The sequence below is a fragment of the Cebus imitator genome, unplaced genomic scaffold (assembly GCF_001604975.1).
Source record: "Cebus imitator isolate Cc_AM_T3 unplaced genomic scaffold, Cebus_imitator-1.0 Scaffold261, whole genome shotgun sequence".
In the NCBI taxonomy this organism is placed as follows: domain Eukaryota; kingdom Metazoa; phylum Chordata; class Mammalia; order Primates; family Cebidae; genus Cebus; species Cebus imitator.
The window spans coordinates 711,369-735,878 of record NW_016107576.1 but is presented as its reverse complement, the minus strand read 5'-3'; the positions used below and the strand labels follow the sequence as shown (position 1 = coordinate 735,878).

At 41.0% G+C, this 24,510-nt stretch overlaps 1 protein-coding gene across 2 annotated transcripts in view; it reads left to right on the top strand.

Annotated features, from left to right (window-relative positions):
- The window catches only part of LOC108283463 (uricase), a 109,530-nt gene extending 92,115 nt beyond the window's left edge, over positions 1-17,415 (top strand). For both annotated transcript variants that reach the window (XM_037728280.1, XM_017499815.2), the window contains 4 exons: positions 10,408-10,594; positions 12,532-12,655; positions 14,682-14,765; positions 16,878-17,415. In XM_037728280.1, the coding sequence (XP_037584208.1) occupies positions 10,408-10,594; positions 12,532-12,655; positions 14,682-14,765; positions 16,878-16,952 (470 nt within the window). In that variant the 3' untranslated portion in view covers positions 16,953-17,415. The remainder of the gene's footprint in view (positions 1-10,407; positions 10,595-12,531; positions 12,656-14,681; positions 14,766-16,877) is intronic.
- Positions 17,416-24,510: the final 7,095 nt, after the last annotated feature.

Sequence of the window (24,510 nt, the reverse complement as noted above, 5' to 3'; positions counted from 1 at the left end):
CTGAGATAGAAATGAATATTGTGACTTGAATTACATTAAAGAATTATCTACCTTTTGTCTTAAAAGTATAAAAATGAAGGCCGGGCATGGTGGCTCACACCTGTAATCCCCGCACTTTGGGAGGCTGAGGCTGAGGTCAGGAGTTCAAGACTAGCGTGATCAACATAGTGAAACACCATCTCTACTAAAAATACGAAAAATTAGCTGGGCGTGGTGGTGGGCGCCTGTAATCCCAGCTACTTGGGAGGTTGCCCCATTGCACTCCAGCCTGGGCAACAAAAGCGAGGCTCCATCACAAAAAAAAAAAAAAATCCAGGCTGAAAAGATCCCAAATCTCTGAATTTTCTGACCACTATTTTTGTACCATACCATGTCACAATTGTAGTAACCATTATAGGAAATATTTACTAAATAGTCAAGTTTTTCTGAAATTTTATTTGTGTAATAAAACCACTAATATTATAATTTCCATAAAATGCATCTAATTTAAGATAGCAATGATAGTTATATAATCCTATTTGCTAAGAAATTTCAAAATTAGGCCAGGCTCAGTGGCTTATGCCCATAATCTCAGCATTTTGGGAGGCCAAGGTGGGTGGATCAAGAAGTCAGGAGTTCAAGACCAGCCTGGCCAGCATGGTAAAACCCCATCTCTACTAAAGATAGAAAAAATTAGCTGGGTGTGGTGCCACGTGCCTGTAATCCCAGCTACTCCACAGGCTGAGGCAGGAGAATCACTTGAACCTGGGAGGCGGAGGTTGCAGTGAGCCGAGATCACACCACTGTACTCCAGCCTGGGTGATAGGGCAAGACTCAGTCTCAGAAAAAAAAAAATTCAAAATTAATTCTGAAACATAATTATAGGTGTTATTAGTACTGATAACTGAACTTAGCAGATATTAAAATTTCCACAGCTTGTATTCCAGAGATTTGTTGAGCTTGTCAGAGCAGAGTTCAATAATTGGCTAAGAGTTAGGCTAGAGGACCTCTAAGAACCATGGAGCCAAAGCTGGCAATTATGTCTTTATCCCAGTAGAAAATAAACTTTAATGATTGTTATAAAATGTAAGTGTGGACTCTTAACTTCTCCTGTTTTCCTTCCCTCTTCTCCTTTCCTCTTCCCTTTTTTTTCTTTGCTGTTATTTTATCTCCTCTTTCCTTCCCCTCCTCTCCCTCCCCTTCCCTGCCATCCTTTTCTGGCTCTCTTTAGTACGAATTTGAAGTGGCATCCAATAAACATCAGACATTATAAAGTTAATAAAGTATAATGCCCCTTCTCATTCTGAGTTCTTCTGGCTAATGCCCTCCTTAGAAAGTTCTAGTGTATTAGCTATTTTTAAATTTTCCACTATCTGAATTAAAGTCTAGACATATCTAGGGCCTTCTCGATGTTTGATTAACAGTTATAAAATTAATGTTATATGAAAGAGACTAAGTAGTTGTTGTTTTTGATTGAAAAGATGATCTTTATCGTCCAGGTATGTAGTCGTGTGCTCTATTAGCTTTCTGAGCTATTTGTTAAGTTAAATTGGAACTAACTTCTTTTTTTCCTTCCTTCTTTTCCTTAACCCTTTCTTCCTTCCTTTCTGTCTCTCTAGTTCCTTCTTTGTTTCCCTCTCCCTTCTCTTCCTCCCTCCCTTCTTCCTTCATTCCTTTCTTCCTTCCCTCTTGTCTTTGATAATGTGGCTTTGGAGGAGAGAGAAAGGAGTTTCCTGACTCAATGTTATCCTACCCAAGCTCATTAACATCCCTCATAAAATTAGAAACTCAAAATCAGTGCTGTCCAACTGAAATATAATGCAAGCCATATATGTAATTTTAATTTTTAAAAAAATAACCACATTAGAAAAGCAAAAGGAAATTAGGGAAATTAATTTTAATAATATATTTTATTTAAACTAACACATCAAAAATATTTCAGTATGTAATAAGTATAAAAATTACTAATGGAATATTTTACATTCTTTTTACAAAATTGTCTTTAGAATTCTGTATATTTATAGCTCATTTCAAGTTATACTAGCCATAATTCAAGTGCTCAATTGCCACATATGGCTTAGTGCCTACTGTATTGATCAGCACAGCTCGAAACTGATTTTTGGTGACTTTTGGGATGCTTAGCACATTTTTCAATTATGTAAAATAATAACAGCAGCTAGGATTAGGTCTCAAGAGAGCTAATTAACAATGAGCATTTATGAAAAGTGCTTATGTCATTCATTCATATACTATTCATTCAACAATTAGACTTCGAGGACCTATTATGTACGTAAAGGGCCATAGATAAAGACAGGAATAAAGTGTTCCCTGACCCTAGTGAGTTTACAGTAGATGAATAATAGGAGACAGATTGATTGCGATATGAGAGGCTAAAGACTACGATGAAGGAATTAAAGGCCTGCTATGGGAACCGAGAGGTGCAAGAAACTCTTTCCAGAGCAATCTGTCTGGAAGGCTTGACAGTGGAGGAAAACTATTCCAACTGACTTCTGAAAACTGTTTCAGAATATGCTGGGTATTGAAGATGGAAAGGGAATTATAGGCAGAAGGAATGGGATACATATGAGAACGATTCATGAGGAGTAGAAGAGGGGAAGTGAAATACTTTGAGCACTTGCCTCATGCTGAAGACTATGCTGGGGAAGTAATTTATTTAACTGTGGAAACGGCAAAGCATTTGAGGGACAGTAACAAGTTCAGTGGGTCTGATTTCTAGAATGTAAGAAGTGGAGGTGAAAATAAAGAAGTTAGTGGTTTGGGCTGGAATCTGAAGGGCCTCATGTGCTATACACAAGTTTAGTGTAAGATGGAGGCAGTTTTGCACAGTGTTAAGCAAGAGGCCTTGAGGTCAGAATGAATCGTATTTGAATTTGAGCTCCACTAATAACTTTGTGATTGAGAACGAGGTTACTTATACTACATTGGTGGGTTTTAATTTCTAAAATGAGGATACCAGTGCTCACTTCAACAATTGTCCAGAAAAAGGATTATAAATCGTTCTATTATAAAGACACATGCACACATATGTTCATTGCAGCACTGTTTACAATAGCAAAGACCTGGAACCAACCCAAATGCCCATCGATGATAGACTGGACAAGGAAAATGTGGCACATATACACCATGGAATACTATGCAGCCATAAAAAACAATGAGTTCCAGTCCTTTTTAGGGGCATGGGTGAATCTGGAAACCATTATTCTCAGCAAACTGACACAAGAACAGAAAATCAAACACCACATGTTCTCACTCATCAGTGGGAGTTCAACAATGAGAACACATGGACACAGGGAGGGGAACATCACACACTGGGGTCTGTTGGGGGGGCTGGGGTGAGACCGGGGGGTGGGGAGGTTGGGGAGGGATAACATGTGGAGAAATGCCAGGTATAGGTGATTGGGGGATGGAGGCAGCAAACCACATTGCCATATATGTACCTATGCAACGATCCTGCATGATCTGCACATGTACCCCAGAACCTAAAGTACAAAAAACAAACAAATAAAAAACAATTGTCCAGAGAACAAAGGAGATAAATGCTAAATTTATTTTATTAAAACATTTAGCATAGTACTTGGCACATAGGAAGCTCTCCTTAAATAATAGCTATAATTATTGTTTAGAATGACAACAGAGAACCAGAGAAGGTCTCTCATGGTCAGATTAGTAGGTACATGTTTTTGTTCAGAAATTCTGACCAAGATACGGTGACAGGCTAGGGAAACAGGCAATAGTGAAACATTTGGAGACTTCTTGCAAAGATGAAGTGATTGGGTCTAAACTAAGGTAGTAGAAATAGAGATGGAGAGACTGAGAGGTTGTGGGAAGCATTATGTGAGACATTTTTGAAGGGTAATCAATAGGTCTTAGTGGTTGAGTAGGGATGGAAGACTGGAAAGAAAGAGGAGTTAAAGTTGGCCCTAAAGTGGGAGGACTGGGTAACTGACTAAAGAGATTACACACAGCGAAGTTTTCAGGTGGGAACCTGGTGAATGTGGGAATAAGTAATGGAGATAGATTTGGGGCCCATCAGCAGATTGGTGGTAGGTTAAGCCATAGGGAAGAAGGAAACCATTCCAGAAAAAACATACCAGGTGAGAAGAGTTTGAAAGAGAAGATGGCCTGGGGAAAATTCCCCATTGTAAGGGTTGGGCAGTTTAAAAAGTGAGACAGAAGAACATTTAGAGAGATAGAAGGAAGACGATGGATGATAGTGTCATGGAAACAGAAGAAAAGACATTTTAAGAAATTAGGGATTTCTGAGTTACTGACGTACCAAGATGCATAACAAATAGACCCAAATGCCGTGGCTCAGCACTAGAAGTTTACTTCTTTTTGTAAAAGTCCAGTTCAGTGTCTTCGTGTGGGGCTGTAGGGGTCAGGAGGATGCTGTGTTCCATGAAGTTCTTCAGGAACCCAGATTGATGGTTTTACATTTTTAATCCTTACTTTTTGGTGTCACCTTGAGAGTAGATCTCCATACCAGACAACCAAGGAAAGAGCTTGGAGGAGCAAAAGGAGGGGCAAAGCCCCTGAAGCATAAGCTCCTGGCCTGGAAACAGCATGGATCATTTCTACTGGAGAAAGCTCAGTCACATAGCCACACCTCACTGCAAAGGATACTGCAAAATGTCATCTAGCTGAGTGCCAGGAGGAAGAGCAAGTAGACTTGGCCCCTGCCATAGGAGAGTTAAGAAGTTGTGGTTATGAGAGGACTGATGAGAAACTACATAGTCAGCAAATAGGCATCATTGGTAACTTCCCAGAGTACTTTCAGCAGAGCGATGGCGATGGAAGAGAAATGGCCAAGTATAGGGCTCTGCTGATCACAAAAGGAAAATGGACTTCTCTTTATATCCTGTTCTTTCCAGGAATGACCAGGAGTTGCTATCAGCTTGAATTCTAATCACCTGGCTGCGGCTTAGTAGAAAAACTAGCCACCATAATCAGGTTAAAACTTTTTCTTTCTGCAGAAAACTACAAAGCTTCAGGGTACTGAGATCATTGTGGCAGTGTTCCCAGAAGCTCCAGCTTGACTCATCTAGAATCCAGCCCCCCACTCTCCCTCTGATTTCATGCAGGGCTGGCAGGGATTGGGATAGGGGAAGAGACATCTGTTGCCTTAAGTGTATATAGGATGTGTGTGCACATATATATGGGTGTGAGTATCTTTCAGATTTGTGTATGTGAAGATAACATTTCTACTGTGTCCCTCTTTGGAGAGTACGAATGTATGCTCTTTTGGTAGCAAAGTTTAATTCTTTATTTGCTTATTATCCAAGAGCTGAAACTGTAGGAATTATAATGTGAGAAAATGTTATAATCATTGTCATGAGAAATGCCTTGTATAGGCTTAACTAAAGAAAATAGTTATTATATTACACACACACACCACTCAAATTCACATGGTGAAAGCTGTTGTTAGAAAAGGAACACCTGAGTAGTGCCTTTGCTGGGGGACTTGCTAGAATGTTAAGACTTCTGCCGCTTCAAACACATGTGCATAATCACGCGTTCAGTCATGCCACCTCCAAAAGGACTCTTCCCAGCTGGAGGTGTGACTGGGTTTCTCCCGATGGACTATATTCATTCTTACGTAGCAACTGAACAAACGTTTCTAGAACTCCTACTGAACCTCAAACACCACTTTAAACCCTGGGAATTCCTCCCATTACATGGTTTCTTCTTAGTGGATCTTTTACAGCTACATCACTAGGCTGTATTTTAGTTGTTTCAAAGCCTGCTGATTTCATGGAAGAATCTGGAAGAGAGAAAGAAATTTGTTCACCCAAAGGAATGAGGGCTGGTGTTATGTTTGTGACTTCTCAAGCCCTGAGAACAGAACTAGGCCCTATGTGTATGATGCAGGTTGTTGGTTTAGGTATCGTATGGAATTGAATCTTTGGAACTCTTTCTGTCATGTATCAGTGAGGAACTACAAGCTTAATGGAGCTTTGAAGTCATTGGTATGATGGAGTCACAAATTTGAACTAAATCAACCCCCAAACCTCTGCACTATTTGAATTATAAGTCACAGTTTTTTAGCATCAGATTTTTCCCACTTGACACTAATTATGAAATTCAGCTGAAGCGTACCTAAATAGAGGAATGGAAGATGGAGAAGAGACCTCAAATACTAGATCGTGTCTTCTGGTAGTGAAAAATACTTCCTATACAACTATTGACATGAAGGCTAGTATAATACATTCCTATACAAGGCTAGTAAGGGTAGGGGGATAGTTGTAAGGAAGGCAGCCGATGAAATCGGTCCTGGAGGAGAACAGATTTAAGAGGTGACAAGATGGGCAGATAGAAGAAGTAAGATGGAAGAAGTGGAAGATCCAGGACAGAGATGGCTACTGCCAAAACATGTGTTGTGTCCTTTCGATATTAAGACTAAAGTGCTTTTCGGTTCCTCTGTAAGAAAAGTCCTGGCAGACTTGCGGTCTTTTAAAATCTTCCTGATCATCACCTCGTTGTACAAAAGCCCAATTAATTTTCCACCATCTGGATGATGTCATCTCTTTCCATCCAGAATTGCACAGAGAGAGCTTTCACTCTCCCTGCATGAGCGAAATAAACTCTCCAAGGCAAATATTTAATTAATCTTTACTTTTTCTGGCACTTTACAAGTTCGAGATTTTCTACTAGAATGATTTAATATGGTTTTAAAATATCCCCTTTTCAGCTATTTGTGTCCTTTTTGGAGGTGTTAAATGTGGAAGCAATTATCTTCTTATGACAAGATCTGATCTTTTTCTTGGCTCAATAAAGCTTTGTGCCTTGTGACACCTGATGCGTAGGTAAGGAATTGGGCTTATTTTCTATTAATTTGCAGTGAGTTACTTTCCCTTAGATAGCTAAAGGGTAGGATGTATGCGTCTCTGAGAGATAAGCCACAATTTGCTAAGTGTGTAGGAGGACACTAAAAGCTAGAAAAGATTATGTTCTAACAAAGTGAAATGTGAAAAATCTTTCTTTTGCATTACTCCATAACCATGGCAGAAAAAAACAAAAAAGCTGATTAAGTGATTTCATGGGGCGTAACCTAGAAAAGGATGGTCTTTTTGAATTACTTCTTGTTAGTCTAAATGGGAATCTTTTTTACGGTGTGTGAGGCATCATATTTTTAGTTGATGGGCCCATGATTTTGAAAGCCTCAGGTTCTTACCAATGTTCAGAAAGCTGGGGCACTGCCAACAGAGAAGATAAAATAAGCTCTCTGATTTCATCCAGCATGTCTAATGTGTGCCAGGGAAAAATTCTTTTAACATTCAGAGAGAATAGTTTTTGTTGTTGTTGTTGTTTTATAGAATGATGAGAGCACCAAAGTAGATGGTTTGTGTTCTGCCAAAACTGTGGCAATAGTTAATTGTCTTGGGGAACATGAGACATTTTATTCTGTGTGAAAGTGATGCCAAAACACATTTAAAAAATGCAACTGCTTTCTCCATTTTAAATTCCAGTGAGAAAGCAGATCATTTCACAGTGGCCTAGTAGGACTGACACTCCCGTAAGGTCAGTAAATTCCAGGGCTGGAGATAGATAGGATGGCACATTAGAAGTAGTTTTCAGAACCCGGTGAGACTTTGTGAAACATGGGAAATATTTACAAGTGGTTGAAGTTAATACAAAAGTCAATTATGGCAAAATCATCATCATCATGTTTGTAGAGCATTTCCTGTAGGTCAGCCATTCTACTAAGTCCTTTATTGCATTCTCTTAGACATGCAGCAACTCTAGGAAATAGATATGATGATCGTCTCCATTTTACAGATGACAAAATCAAGGTAGAGAGAGGTTAAATTATTCCCTCACGAGCATAGAGCTTATAAAAATGGGGGTTGAGGATGCAGGGAGAGCACTGGGATTTGAGTTCCAGGAATCTGAGTCCCAAAGCTGTAGATTCAACCATTAAGCAACATTACATCCAGGAATCCTTTTATGATTAACACCATTAAAGGAGCCAAAGTTTGATTCGCTTACATGGATACCAGCAGTCAAGGCCCAATGAATAAGAAGAAAACAACGTAGGTAAAGTTTGCCTTTGGTTATTTTTCACCTTCTTTTAATTCTCCTACAAGGGTTTCTACTACTCATTTTAGGCCTACTCCTGATTGCAAACCCATGTTTTATTTCTATAGGATTTTTTTTCTAGAAAGGCTTACAATGGGAAGTAGTTTATCATAGTACGTTATGAAGTCTTAGGGAGTCACTCCTTTAAGGGATGTATTTTTGGCTTTCAATAGGAAATTTTAAGGAATACAAAGTTTTTTAGATACACAGAAGCCAACTCTAAAAGTGATTATTCAGTCTCCATTTCAAACCAATGGAGATGGTATTTTTCAGGCCTTGGGCTCTGAGGTCCTCAAAGCACACTGTGGATAGGAGGTAACCTTGTCTCCTGGAAAGGCCGCTTACAGAACACTAATGGGGAAAGGGTCAAAGGAAGGGAGAAATATTGCATAGATGGTAAGTGATCCAAAAAGCAGGAAGAAAAGCATGAGATCTCATAATGTGGTGCTGAGTTTAAATTCCGCCTCTGACAGTTTCTAGCCATGTGACTATGGGCAAAAGTCCACCTGCATTAAAATATCTGCTTTATAGAGTTTCGAGGACTAAGTAAGATTAATACTGAAAACTGCAGCAACCAAAGGTATGTCTACATACAGGAGGTTCTTAGCCAAGATTAACACCCTTCCTTTCACCCCGTGCCACACTGTGTGTGAGTTGGAGGGGACCAGGAAGGGAAATGGTAAAGATTGATGGGGCTGAGCTGTCTAGAAAAGAAAGATACTAAGTTGTGAGATACTTATTCCTTGACATGAATCAATTTGGTTAAACTCATTCATTCATTCAACAGATACTTATTGATTGCTTCTGTAGTTCTGGGTTTGAGGCTTATACTCACTGCATGTAGCAATGCCGATTTTGTGGGATCATGACTTTATACATTTAGAATCTGATAAACCCAGCCAACTGAAGGCAGTAAGGCATTGCTGGTATCTTTCTCTTGCTCCTTCTTCAGCTATAGCTTCCAATAAGTGCTTCAGAAAGTTGAACAAGAATAATTTCCTGTTTTTGCTGTATTATTCTGGGATGCTCTGCACAGAGTATCTTCTTTAATCAGGACATATTTAATCAGCAGATCTACCTCTAACCACTGGCTATTGTTCTCTCTGGTAGGTGTATACTAAAGTATAGAAAATACAGAAATATAAACTTTATTTACCTGCTTTTGAAATTCCGCAGCTCCCAAGCTAACTGTAGCAATAGAAACCACATAGGTGATATAAACCATTGGATTTTCAAGAACTTCATTGGATTTTAATTGAAGATCATGAATTATATTCTTGTTCTTCAACTAAGACTGTGTGTGGTGATACCTCTAACCCTTGATTTTTAGACTAAACAGACCAAGAAGGATAGATATTGGTCAGAACTAATGAAGAGACTGAAAAGAGGTGACCTTAATAATCATGCCATGGCACTTTGCTATCAGGGTTTGCCAAGTGCTCCCTGAATGTCCCCAGTCCTTCCAGCCTGTTCAGAGAAATAAGGTCATGGTAATGTTAATGCTGTTCTGTTTTAGATGATGCCTGTCAACCTTCCACCTCCCCCATTACCTTATAAAGGGGCAGCAGAGACAGAAGGAGAGCCATATCATCCGTTCCATTGTTTTCAACTCCCCTCTCTCCCCTAGGTACTCATGAACCAACTTTGTCCCATCTCCTTCAGCAGAAAAAACAAAAGCCTTTATACATATCAACTAGGCAGATCTATCCCTTGTGAGTCACCAGCTTCATCTTCACAGTCTTATTTAGGCTCAGGCAGGCCCACGCTGCTACCCATTTATGAAGTTGCCTGGTTTTGCTGAGCTGATAACCATAAGGGAACTAGGATGCCATCAGGGCCTAGTGGAGATTGGGATCTTCAGCTACTGTAGATGATCAGCATCAGGACTACCCCCAGTAAAGGAGTCACAGTGGCAGGTAGAGGTATGGCTCTTAAGGAGTTTATTAACACATTGCAGGATGATCACCTGTTGAAGGAGATGAAGTTCAAAATACATAAGGTGAGTTGGCTGAGAAGACACTCCCGCATGTACTTGAGAGAAAGGTATTCATTTCTGTGGCCTTCGATACAGTATGGAGGTTATTCTTAGACCTTTAGTTTTTCTAGGGCCAGACTGGGCAGGGAGTCATGGAATCCAGATGGAAAGAAAGGGACACCATCCTCCTCACTTGGACTTCAGAGGAAATAGGATGACCGAAATCATGGCGGTGTTGTAGTTTTTGTACAGAATGTGTCACGTTTTAATCACCAGGATCCTCTATGCTAAGCATCAGCAACAAGGCACTGTTTTGTTTATGACCTAATCCACTCCTGACCTTCTACTTGAAACAGGACCCCCAGTTATTCATTCTGGAATCAAAGACCTCAAGGTCTTGAAAACAACCCAGTCTGGATTTGAAGGTTTCATCAAGGACCAGTTCACCACCCTCCCTGAGGTGAAGGACCGATGCTTTGCCACACAAGTATACTGCAAGTGGCGCTACCACCAGTGCAGGGATGTGGACTTCGAGGCTACCTGGTATGAACGTGTGCAAGTAGTGTCTGCCCTTGTCCCAGGGGCACAGACTTCATAGAGTCTTAGATCTGAAAGGGAAACTTAGAGGCCATTCAACTCAACCTCCCCTCCCACTATTCAGAAATCTCTTCTGTTTATTCAGTTTATTAAATTGGTGGTTCTCAAACAGGCATGTGCATCAGAATCACACAGAATCAGAAAATGAAGCTTGCTGGGCCCACCCCCAGAGATTCTGATTCTGTAGGACTGAGGTGGGGCCCAAGAATGTACATTTCTTACAAACTCCCAGGGGATGCAGATGCCACTAGACTGGCGACCACACTTGAAGAAACACTGCATCAGATGAAAAGAATATCTGGCCTTACTACCAACTTGTTCCCATTTGTCAGGGACTTTCCTGATTTTAATACTGAAAGTCCCACATCTAAGAAACCTCTTGGTTCCAGGCAAGCTGGGATAATTGGTCAATATAGGCTAAACTAAAAATGACATGATGTTCATAAAAGCATTTTATAAGTTGTAAATGCTTTAAAAATACTGTCAACTGAAATAACAAACTGAGATAGATTCTCCAAAGATAATTTTATCTAGGAACACACAGGGAATCTGCAAATTTGTGGGCTACAGGAACCATAGGTATATCCTAAGAGGTTGAGGGAAGGGGAAAAAAGCAAAAGGAAAAAGTGTACGTTATTTGTTTTGAGACAAAGAGAACCCTGGTTACAGTGGCTATCGCAGTAGTTAACGCCAGCTCATTAGTGGAGACTGTGTCAGGCAAGTGTTCTTGTACATCCTGCTAGCTGTCTTTGTGACTCATGTTGCAAGCCACAGTTTGAAAAGTCCTTGGCAAAATTCTTGTTACAAGCATATATACCTAAGAGCCCTTCAGAGAGTCTTTGCAATTGTTCTATAGCCATGTGTGTGTGAGAGCCCTCCCTCAGCTTCCTGGCTTTATTTATTCCATTGGAGTCTGACACAAGTGACTCCATTTTGATTCTGACAACTCACAACATAAAGGTATGATTATTATTATAATAACCTGACGGAGTAATTAGGCCTCTGAACTTTTAGAACTTGCCTTTTGATTAAGTATCTCGTTCCTTTACTAAAGCTCTGTTAGCAATTTCTACCCTACCATAAGCTAGAATCTGCATGCATACCCTTCCCCCACCACCCACTCCCGCAGCACTCCCTCCCACTGGTGTAGTTTTTCTCTGCTTCTTTTATTATGTGATAGGTTTTTAAATGCATGATGAGAATGTCACCTCAGTCCTCTTTCCTTTTTATTTCAAGTACTCTCCATGAGCAGCAGCCTGATGTATTTATGTTGAAAAGAGCATGAAATTAAACATGCCAGAGGCAGGATAGTACTGTAGGCTGGGCCTCCTACTAAAAAGAGAGACTTGGAGCAGATCACGTAACTTTTAAGCTCAAATTCTTCATCTCTAATTGGGGATAATAATAGTACCTACTTCAGCTATATTGAGAGAATTCAATGACATCATCACATAAAATGCTTAGCGCATAAAAATCTGTCTAACCTAAAAACACAGAGTCTGGCACAGAGTAAACTCCTAAATGTAACTATTCAACGAACTAGCCAAGCAGAGCAAGATGGTGAGAATACTTGGGAGTCCTCTTCAAAGGTTCTTCAAACATGACGGGAAATTTACCCTGAGGTGCCCATTGGGCCCTAGTGCCAAACTATGAAGACAGTCTAGTGATGCTCAGTATGTTTGTTGAATGGGGTGTGTGTGTGTGTGTGTGTAGGGGAATGGGAAGTGAGGTGTTTTGTTTTGGCATTATAAGATACTAATCTCTTCTAAAAACATCAATAAAATTGTTTTCTGGGGACAGATAGGTCACTGTTTCTTTGCTTTCTAAGACATTCCTAAAATTCCACCATTTCAGGATCCTCAGTGACCTTCTCTGTGTTATAGGGACACCATTCGGGACCTTGTCCTAGAGAAATTTGCTGGACCCTATGACAAAGGCGAGTACTCGCCCTCTGTTCAGAAGACCCTCTATGATATCCAGGTGCTCTCCCTGAGTCGAGTTCCTGAGGTATGTTGTGTCAGTTGCCATTCTGAGGATTGGGAGAATGTGTGTCTTCTGTCAGCTCTGAGAAAGAATTGAGAGTTAAAATAAGAAAGTGGAAGACACATGAAATATGACATCTGTTGTTGTTCAAAAGCTTGTTATAGCAAGTGAGAAGAGAGCACAAAATGGAAAAATCTGTCTAACCTCAAAACACAGGCCACTGTTGTAGTCCTTGAGTTTTGTTGAAAATTCTTTGAGTCCCTTCAACCTGCCACTGATTTAAGCCTCATATTGAGGACACTTGAATGCCTTGAGGGAGAGGGGTAATTATACAAAGGTTCTGTGTTTCAGGAGAACCAGAGAATGAAAGATAGATGTAGAAAGATTTCATCCATCCATCCACCCATCTATCCATCTGTCCATCCACCCACTTCCCCACCCATTCATTCATCCGTTTATTGAATGGTGATTATGTCTCTGGCAGCACACAAAGGATACAAAGATAAATTAGACATAGTCACTACCTTCAAAGAGCTCATTGTTCAGTGAACAAACAAAATAGGTAAACTAACAATACAATAGAGAAAAGAGTATTGTGAAAGTACAGAGCAAAGCACCTAACTCAGTTATGGGAGATGAGTTCAGCCAGGTTTTCTAGAGGGAAGGGTGTTTGATTTGAGTCTAGAGGTTATCTGGGTTTACTCTCAAGGGTGAGGCAGCAGGAGAGGTATGGAGACAAGAGATGGCATGATACAGTCCTTTACTGTTGGGTCTATCACATGTGATGAATGTATATGAATGAATTATAGTCTTTCCATGTGCCTAGAGAAGAGGCAGGAACCACAGCAGCCAGTCAAGAGGGCCTTTGCAGGCTTATTTATAGAGTCTGTACCTTATCCTGAAGCCTTCTGGGAGCCACTGAGGAGTTTAAACAGGATGTTTTGTGCCAGATTTGGATTCTAGAAAAATCACTCTGACGGAAATGTGATAAATTAAAAGGTTGATGGACCACAGGCAAGGAGACATGTTGGGATCTATTTCAGAATCTTGCAAGGAGAATCTGGGCCGTGGTGGGGCTGGAAAGGAGGAGTACCACCCTTAGACCTGGGCAAGTGAGACTCCGGCCATGGCTCAGCACTTTAGAGGCCCTCCTCAGACCTTCCTCTGGCTAGGCCTCCCTCCACTGGGTGAAGAGTCAGTGGGGCCACAGCAACATACCCTGCAGAGGCCCACGCATTCTCCAGAATTTCCGGTCCAAATAGCTCTGAGACTACTTCTGGAACCTGGACAAATCACTTCTTGAGGTCTGTCTTCCAGAGGGCGGATCATGCTATTGGTGTTCACGTTTAGGCCTGAGAGTAGGCAAAGAAGCAGATGTTTGCAGGAGGTATGGGTGGTGCTCGACATGCAAGCTGGAGTGTCTACCTGTGTGAGTCCAAGAGAGAAGGTGGGATGGGTATAGGCAAGGGTCTGGCTCTTCCCATGCTGCCATGCTCTGGCATGGTACTCCAACGAGTCAGAGAATTTTAAATTAATACCTGGCTTTCCAGGTTGTTATGAAGGGTATATTTGTCAAGTTAGAAGAGTAAAACATATTTCACTTAAAAAAATTTAGCTTGATTTATGTAACTTTAAAATCTTTATACATTTGGTATGTGGATCTCCAATTATTACTGCAAGGCCTATAAACATTAGGTGCTGGCCTGGAAAGGAGGGAGTGGAATGAGGAGGAATTTAGAAAGTTGACTGGCTAGTAACTGGAGGCCAGCTGGATTTCAAAGAGGTCTCCCAGATTTCTGACTTGAGGAGCCCTTTCTTTTCAGAGAAACACATTTCGTACACTGAGGGGGAGAAGGGTGAGCCCACCATCTAATCACAGAACTAGCAGGAGAGAACAGTGTCGGGCAGTGGAGGGACATCAGAGGGTGTCTCCAAATCAGAGAGCGAACCTGAGTAATGGACACAAGGGTAGGGGAGGGCGAGGGTGGCTGGAGCAACAGAGATGGAGGCTTGCAGCTCCTAATGTGATGCATACCACTGTGGATTCCAGATAGAAGATATGGAGATCAGCCTGCCAAACATTCACTACTTCAACATAGACATGTCCAAAATGGGTCTGATCAACAAGGAAGAGGTAAGAGAACTTCAAATATATTTAAAACACATATCTGACCCACCCACTTCTGCCTCCCTTTTACAAACCTGGGATGATAATGTCACTGAATAAAACTCTTAGCAACTGTTGCTTTGGGGAATATTTATAGTTGCCAGTGATTAGAACCCTCTTCAATTCTGGGACTTTCAATGCCTGAGGTTGGAGTGCCCTTGAAGTGGATGAATGCTTACATAAGATTGGAAGCTGTAGAGAGGAAAAGACAGAGAAGGAACAGTGTGTGCCCAAGGAAACGGCTCTGAGATCTGCTTCTCGGAAAAGTGCCTCACAACGTCATTATTCTTCCATCATGAGTCAATGAGGAGAAAAAGAAGATTCTATTTTTACTTTCTTCCATCATTCCTACCTTTTGATTAAGTGGTCAATTCAGTGGCATGAAATATACACAGGAAAAGATGAAAGAGTATTTTTGTTTCTAATTGCAATTACAGAAGGTAAAATGAGGAAACTAATTTTTTGAAAAGAACAGTTTGTCTTGGAAAAAACATTTCTCCTAACTTTTTTTTTTAAGCCATGGCAGGAGGTTAAACCACTCATCCTGTCTGACTAGACAGCCTGAAGTCCTTGCTGGTGGCCTGGTATGGTCAGTTCTTGGGAGATCAGAATCATTCTTCCCTCTTGGACTACATTCAAAATGATAAGATTTCTCAGTTTGCTTCAGCTTCCCACACACTTCTATCTAGAAAACATTATTTTGAATATCTTCTTTCAGTATGTGTTGGGGACCGAGATAGGGAAGGAGCTATCTATAGCATGGCTCTGCTCCCATAGACTCATATCCTTTGGTGGATAAAGGCTAATGAACGGGTCTTCAGAAGGTCCCACATTCTGCACCTGGTACCCTAGGAGCCTCACAATTCTTCAGGCCAGGTACCTCCTTTCTGTTTTGCAAGTAATGTGGGTGGCCTCTGGCAGGCTTTGAGCACCATCACCTGCAGGTGGAGGCTGGGGAGCCACATCTGAAAACAAAAGTCATGCTTAGGTACCCAGCATAGGTGATCTAGAGTTCTGAGTTGCTTAGGAGAGCAACCTTGGTCCCACATGCTGTACATCCAGCCATAAGGAGAGGTAGCACTATTTACTTTAGAGGAAGGGAAGGATATGGCTACTATAATGTCACTAATTAGAACAGAAAGGCTTTTTAGAGCCTTCTAAAGGGCAGAAAAGGGACCTGAAAGTAATCCTTGCTAAGTCCATGATAGGCAAAACGAACGGACCCTAACTAGAAAAAAGTGTTAGGTGCCATGGCTGGAGTAGTGCTTAGCTCAGGACCCCAGGCAGAGAGATGAGGTCTCCTGAGGCCCCCTCACACCTCAGGTCTGCACTAATCCCAGCGTGCTGGGAGGCCGCGGCTACAGGGTTCTTCCCTGGGAAGTCAGACTCACAGCTCCCTCATGGAGCCCAGCTGGGGACTTGAAGGCAGGAAGGCCTGAGTTCCTTTGGATCAGGGCTCTGCATAAAAAGGCACCTGAGTGGCTGAACGAGCTGTCCTTGTGTCTGTACTTTGAGAATGGCTGGGGCCACTCTTGGACTCTCACCCAGCAGGTGTGTACAAAGTGAACATAGAGCATGAGAAACAGGAAGTTGGACACATTGGAACCAGTAGAGACGTGACAAATGACAGGGTGGGAAGGTGGAAGAACTCTAAAAGCACGGCTGTCTGGAGCCATTTAGAATTGAGTGAACAGCCTTGCAGACCTCAGACACTTCTGAGGGCATGGTGATCCTACAGCACTGGCCAATGACTCATGGCCAAAGTGAGTCACCAAGAAAAGGTCAATTGTGTTCAATACACTGCATTTAAAAAGCAGAGATGTGGAATGCATTTTAGAAATATTTCTATCTCGATGAGTAACATTTTTCAAAACCTTTTTAATTTTCTAGAAAATTGACTCATCTCTCAACTATTGCCAGAATAATAAGGCATTACCATGCTTGAAGTAATTTTACTGGAGGACATATACATTTTCCTGTTTAGCAAGTTGTTGTTTTTGTTGTTTTAATAACTGATTCTTAGAAAGGAGGAAAGAACTATTTTAATGTCTCTTAAGTTACCATATGGTTTTTCTACAGGTCTTGCTGCCATTAGACAATCCATATGGCAAAATTACTGGTACAGTCAAGAGGAAGTTGTCTTCAAGACTGTGACATTGTGGCCACCAATAGGAGTCCACTCTCAGCTGAGGAATTCCTTATGTCATTTGTGATGCTGGAGATTATAGCATGTAGCCATGCAAAATTTCACACTAGTATGTTGATTTATAGTGTTCATTTTCCTCCAATACGAAGCAATTTATTTCTACTACATCTAGCTCAGCAAGGCATTCTGTGGATTACCTTATTAGTAATTGTAACATGCTTTATGGCTATAGTTTACTTTTAAAATGCTGAGCAGTATTATAACAGTTATACATCAGTATTTCTTTTTGGTTGACTTATGCCTTCCTAGCTTCGAGCAGCTTTAGAATCAATTCATTAAGAAGATAATCATGAATTAATGGGTGTGTCACATCAATTAATTTGTGCACAGCTTTAAAAAACAAATATCGTTTTCATCCTACTGATGCTCCTAAGTAATGCAGAAAAGGAAATAAAATTATATTGAAAAATATCACCATTGTTACTTCATTTGACTGAGTATTCAGATTTTAAGAATGCTCTAGCATATCACTGATGGTTTATTTCCACTCTGATAGTACTTCTGTGATCTTAATGTATTGATTTTAAACTTTTTCAATCCTTAGATAATATTTAGTACATATAAGCATACTGAAAAAGAGTATAAATTGTTTTTCTTTGAATAATGCATCCATTATGTGCACAAAATGTCACATTTAATAAATGTTAAGCCAATATACAGATGGGTAGATGTACACATAGAAAAAAGACTAGAGAGTATAGAAGTGAAAATATCAGCAATGACGATTTCTGGTCGATGGGATTATGAATGTTTTTTACGTACCTTTCTGAATCTTCCAAATATGAACAATTATTTCTTTTACAATCAGAGAAACAAATATAGTTGATGATTTAAAGATGCATACAGATTTGAGGGCTGATTATATCAACTAACACTACCATTGTGTACATATAATAAAGCTTCACGAATTATAACTTTAGAAAACCATGATGAAAACCTGTCCACATGAACATTCTAGATAACCTTTTCCTTTAAAAAAATCTTTATTTAAAAAAATAAAATAAAATCTCCATTTTTAAGAAATGCGTACATATGAGCCCTTAGTATTATTTGTTAATACAGCTTCATTCACGTTTATAATACCACTACTTAAGGTTGCATTGTATAGTGGTTAATTGCACAAACTCATTTAAATCCTGGCTCCACCTCTCAGTAAGTCTAAGACAAGTTGCTTCATCTGTAAAATGGAGGTGAAAAGAGAACCTACCTCACAGGTCTTTTGAGGATTAAATGGGTTAATGCTTGTCAAGTGCTATGGTAGTATTTGGCCTGATGCATAGATATTTATATATACATGTTTGTTGAATGTAATAAATGCGCTGCCTTTTCATTTGTTATTAGGCCCACATAGAAAAGCCATCATTGGCCTCTGGGTCAGGCAAGAGATGGGAGGTGTTGAGAGCTGCAAACCCTAGAAGATGGTGGAGGCCATTCACAAGCGAGTGCCTGCTTCGAAATTAACGTGGGATAAGAAAAATGAAATAATTTGATGAGGAAAGTGTTGTGCTATACTGAATACTCATGTCACAAAATGTGCTTCTACATCATGTAACTTACCTGGCCAAATGACTGGTACATTTTATTCCTCTGCGAATTTGTTAATTCTGTTCCAAGAGGACTTTTCAAAAACAAAAAACAAAACAAAACAAAACCCCCAACTTAATTAGACCTTTCTTACTTGATGTTCTCATATTCTTCTAAGTTTTAGGAACACTGGCTTTGCTTCACAGAAACCCTGTTAGAGCGGCATCCTTAGACAGAATTGTGGCCCATTTATACATATGTGCATTTTGCTTCTCCTGAGCTCTTAGCACATTTACTGCAATAGATTGCAAATGAGCTATTGGATGTTATATCCCAGGTATGTGGCAGGAAAGCCTGTAGCATTTGAAATTTTCAAGGAGCAAGTTCCTGTGTTGTGAAGGATGTTTCCCTGTTAGAATTGTGAATGATGGTGCTGAAAACCAGGTTTGGGTTTCACCTGTTCCTTTCAGTTTGGCAGACAGGCAGGCAGACCTGAACTGTAAACACCTGTGAGGTAATTTGTTTTAAAAAACACTTCATGATTTTGCTAGGAAGGCTCCAGGGGTTCAGTTCCAGTTTTCTGTGAAGCAGAGCTGCCCTTACAACACTCTCCCCCCTCTCCCCCTACCTCTCTCTCTCTCTCTCTCTCTCTTTATTTCTCTCTCCTCTCTCTCTCTCTGCTTACCACAACCCTATCTCAAGTGTTTTCATGGAGGAATCGTGCAGGTGGTTCCAAGCCCACGTGCTGCCGGGGAGGCAGTTTCCATGGCATTCAATGGAGCAGGCTGTCATGTGGGGCTTGTGGTTTCGGCAGCCAAGATTCTGCCTAAGATTTGTTCCATATTCTTTAAATTTCATCTCATAATTTTCATAGTGACAGACTCAGAAAATATATCTCGTTCGTTTTCCTTTTCCTTTTTAGAGTCAGACTTAAGTTCATGCCATTCCTTATTTTTAGAAACCAATGTTATCTTCTCTTTTTTCTACCCCAATATAGAAACATAATAGGTCTGTTGAGACAGCATTTTACTGATTTGTCATTGAAACAGAATTTACCGTCTTCAATCACCTGCAGATTTTAACTAGAGAAATTTGAACTTTTTGGTAACCTCTTTCTACTTTGTCCAGAAAGAGCATTTCCTCTCCTCTAGACTCTGAGCTGCGTGGAGTTGGCCCTTTGCAGTCACCTTTGCTAGACCTTTACAACTTCTGCTTTCCTGCCTGCACTCATGAGGAAGCCAAAGCATCTCCCCAAAGAGAGAGACTTGAAGCCTTCTAACCATGCTTACAGGACCCTTCTGGCTTCCACATACTTGAAACTTCATCTCTGTATTTTTCAGTCTTAGCACTCGTTTCTCTTACAGCTCAGCTACCTCTCATTCTTCCATTTTCCCAGGCTCCCTCTCAGAAATTCTTAATTTTTTGGAGCTTATCAAGACCCTGTTGAGAATATAATGGCTCTGGACCTTCTTCCCGGAAAAATGCTCATTCATGTCTCTACAGGTCCCTCCACCTCTGCTAAGGAAGTAGTTCACACGTTATCTTTAAAATATAAAGGATTCCAACAGAAATTTGCCATACGAGGAATATATTCAACCAAACTTAGAAGGTATACTACTCCCTTTACATAAGAAAAAAAAAAAAAACTAGCCAGAAAAAAAGACAAGGATCCCGGGTGTATTCGTTTCCTGAGGCTGCCATAACAAATTACCATGAACTTGGTGGTGCAAAACAATAGAGATTTATTCCCTCATAGTTCTGCAGTCCAGAGTCCAAAGTCAAGGTGTGGGCAGTGTCATGCTGCCTCCAGGGGAGATTCTGTTTTCCCTCGTCCAGCTCCTCATGCCTTCAGGGGTTCCCTGACTCACAGCTGCATCACTCTAGTCTCTGCTGTCACGGCCACACTGCCTCCTCCTCCTGTCTGTCAGGTCTTCCCTGAATGACTCTTATAAGGACACTTGTCACTGGATTTAGGGCCCACCTGGATAACCCAGGGTGAGCTCTTCATCTCAAGATCCTTAATGACATCTGCAAAGATCTTTGTTCCATATAAGGTCAAATTTGCAGGTTCTGACAATGAAGACATGGACTTCTGTTTTGAGGGCCAATACTTGGTGTATCCAACCCATTGGAATACACCAATACTTGGTGTATTCAACCCAATACGCCAAGTAAGGTGTCAGTGAGCTTCTTAAGGGTAGCTTTTCTGGTGTATGTGGATCTTAGCTATACATAAGCTACTGTCGCCTTCAGATCTGGGAGGTAGACCATCCCCCTCCCAGTTTGATCGATTGTCACACAGATGCTTCTAAAAGGTTGAAGAGCATGGACTTGGGATGCACATAGTGCTAAGGTTTAGACTGGGCCTCAGCAATTTCTAGCTGTGTGACCTTGAACAAGTACTCTCTAAGCTTAAGCTATCTTGTTTATGAACTGGGAATAATAATAACACCTACCTCACAGTGCACAGGGTAACGAAGCATTAACTGAGATCATGCATGAACTAGAATGCCTTTGGCAGCAAGTAACTAAATACCTAAGAACGTCTTAAACAGAAAGTACATTGTGCTTGCTTAAGAAGCTTAAGAAATATGCTATCACAGGATGGAATTGCCAATTCTGTGATGGCATCAGGCCTCAGGCTCGTTCCACCCTTCACCCTGCTATCCTCAATATATGATAATGTTTTCTCTGTGGCCACAAAATGGGGGATAAAGCTCTTGTTAAAGATGCTGTGGTGCCTCCTGCATGACAATCTCAGAGCCTTCCTGTATTTTTCATTGGGAAGCTGACTGTGATACCAGGAGTGGTTCCAGAAAGGAGACTCTAAAATGGGATTTTGGAGCTGGATCACCCACTGGCTCACTGGCAATGAGCCTTTGGAATGCTGCAACCATGCAATTGTTAAACTGTCTGCAGAGGTGAATTGGGATAAGATACTGGAGAAAGGAATACACTGGCAGGGGCAAAAATCTCAAATGCTTGAGAGGTGTGAGGGAAATGGTTATTATAAGCACTTTGGAATTTGGATGGGTGTCACTGGGGACCATTAATACATTAAGAAAGGCAATGAAAAGTGGAGGATGATTAATATAAAGTAGAGCATGAATGCAAGAGAGCCTCCTTGGCAACACGTGTAGACAGTATACATCTAGATAGCAGAAAAAGCCTAAGCTCAGATCCAGGTCTTAATTATAAGAATAGCAGAGCTCCAAGGAAAATTGAATTCTCCACCCTTAATAGCTCTGTCACACTAAGGTCAGGGTCCTGACTGATGCACTTGAAATCTTGCATCCTCAGCTTTCCCTGAATTTTCTGGGCCTGTAGTACTGGCCTGTTTCTCCCTGTTAAAAGCTAGCCGTGCCCCTCCTGCTTGAAGACAATGCAGAGGCTTCTGTCTACAAGGAAACACATGCCCCCTTGGGATCTATCCCCACCTCCTGACCACCAGATCTATAAATAGAGTAAGTCACACTGTACACCAGCCAGAAACATGATGGGCTTGCTAAGGAAGGAAGGAGACCACAGGCCAAAAGAGTCGCAAAGGCACAGCCAATATATGTAAAAGCTGGAAGATTATACATGGGTGCTGGATGAAACTCATCCAATTTTCAAATCAAGAAGCAAGAAGAGAAGCAGTTTCCACTCACATGAATGGACAGTTGTGTACATTTATGGTCTTGCCCCAGGATGACATTAAATTTTCTAGCCTTTGTATATGGGACCAGGACTATCAGGACATTCCACAGGACATCACATTTGTCCATTAAACCCATCATATTAATTGGACTGGATGACCAAGAAGTGACACTTATACTCTGAATAATGGTAGATAAGCCGATCAAAGCCCCACCACATTAGTGATATTTCTAACAGTCTGGTGATCTAGGACAGGGATTGGTGAAATCTGTCCCACCACTTGTTTTTGTAAATAAAGTTTTATTGGAACACAGCCATGCTTATTTGCTTATATATTGTCTGTGGTTGTTTTTATGTTATAGTGGCAGAGTTAGCAGTTGAAACAAAGCCTATTTGGTCCACGAAGCCTAAAATATTTGCCCTTTGACCCTTTGTAGGAAAAGTTTGCTGATCCAGGGTCTAGGGTATTATAGGACATCCGCTCCAAAATAAAGGACACATTATTGTGTCTCAAGCTTTCTACCACTAAGAAGAAAGCACGGTGCCTTGTATTCTCTTTGGTTTTGGAAGACTCATATTCCACACATGGTAATACTGCTCCAACACATTTACTGGGTGGCAAGGAAGGCTTCCAGCTTTGCATGGGGCCCACCAAAGTAAAAAGCACTGCAGTAGGTCCAGACTGGGTACAAATATTCCTTCTGCTTGAACCATGTGAATCAGCAAATTCTATGCAATTAGAGATGTCTCTGATTTGGGAAGATGCTGTGTGGGGCTGTGAGTGGATTAAAACACTCTTGCAAGTATTTATTCTCTCAGTCAGCAGTAACAACCAACATAGAACACTTCTGTGACCAAATGTTTGGGAATTTCTCTCCACCAACAAGCAAGCAATCAATTCTGCAGCAGGCACCCTTTAGGTGTCCTCTAATTCAGTTCTGTTCTTACTCTATGTGCTTAGATATAGCATCAGATCCCACAGGTTAAGGAGTCAATGCCCAAGACTGCCACCCATTGCCCCACTTCATGCAGCCTTCAGACATCAATCTCAAGCTCCAGGTTGTTACACCTGTGCTATAGACCAACTGGCTATAAATCAGGGATCCCACACTCCTCTCCTTGGGTTAGATTAATTTGCTAGAACAGTTCCTGAAACTCAGGGAAACACCTACTTACATTCACCAATCTATTATAAAGGATATTACAGAGGATACAGATGAAAAGATGCATATGGTTAGGTATGGGGGAAGGGTCATGGAGCTCCCATGCTTCCCCTGCTGGGTGTACCATCCTCTAAGAACCTCCATGAGTTCAGCTATTTGAAAGCTTTTTGAAACATGCCCTTTTGAGTTTTTATGAAGGCTTCATTATACAGGGTTGATTGATTACATCATTGGCCATTGGTAATCAACTTAATCTTCTGTCCCTTTCTCTTTCCCAGTGGTTGAGAGTGGGACAAAAGTCCCCACCCTCTAATTAAGCCTTGGTCTTTCCAGTGACCAGCCCCTACCTTACGCTAGGGACTGCTTTCCATCAGTCAGTTATTAGCATACAAAAAGACATCACTTTAGAGATTCTAAGGATTTGAGAAGTTGTATGCCAGGAAATTGGGTGAAAACCAAATATATGTTTTACAGTCTCACAGGGGCTTATGCCAAGACCCAATGGGAAAATTCCATCATAAACTCCCAGGGTTCTGGAGCTAGGCTATGCTAGCTGTAGCAGAGAATCATTCACCATTTGGAAAATAGCTCCTGATGTGTTACTAACTGGGTTTCAGTAAAAACTAAAGTCTGACCATGGAACATCAACAGACTTTGGGGCCAGAGACGCTCATCCTGAGCTGGTTTGTATCAAACCCACCATCTATTAAGGTCTGGCAGGCCCAGCAGCAATCCATTGCAAGATGGAAATGACAGATCCAGGAGCAGGTAGAAGTAGGGCTAAAGGGCACAAGAAAGGCACATGAGCCAGTAACCCAGATCCCCATGTTATCCACTGCTGTTTCTTCAGCGCCTCTCACACTATGGCCATTAGGGAGAGGGTGGTTCTTATGACAGTGTTGAAAGAAAATCTTCCCAAGGAATACAGTGTTAGGAAATACACCAGTCATCGACTTTGTGTGTAATGTGTTTCCAGGTAATAACATATACAAACTTGTGGGCAGCGCCAATTGGCTTGGTTGGTTGGTTAGACACTTGGAACGAGAAAGATTAGGAGATTGGTGAGAGGAAAGAAGCTTGTAAATGGGCCTGTGCGGGTGGACATGAAATGTAAAGATTTTTGCTTTGCATCTTAATGTCCACCGAAGAGCATCAGCCATGGACAAGACACTAAACAATC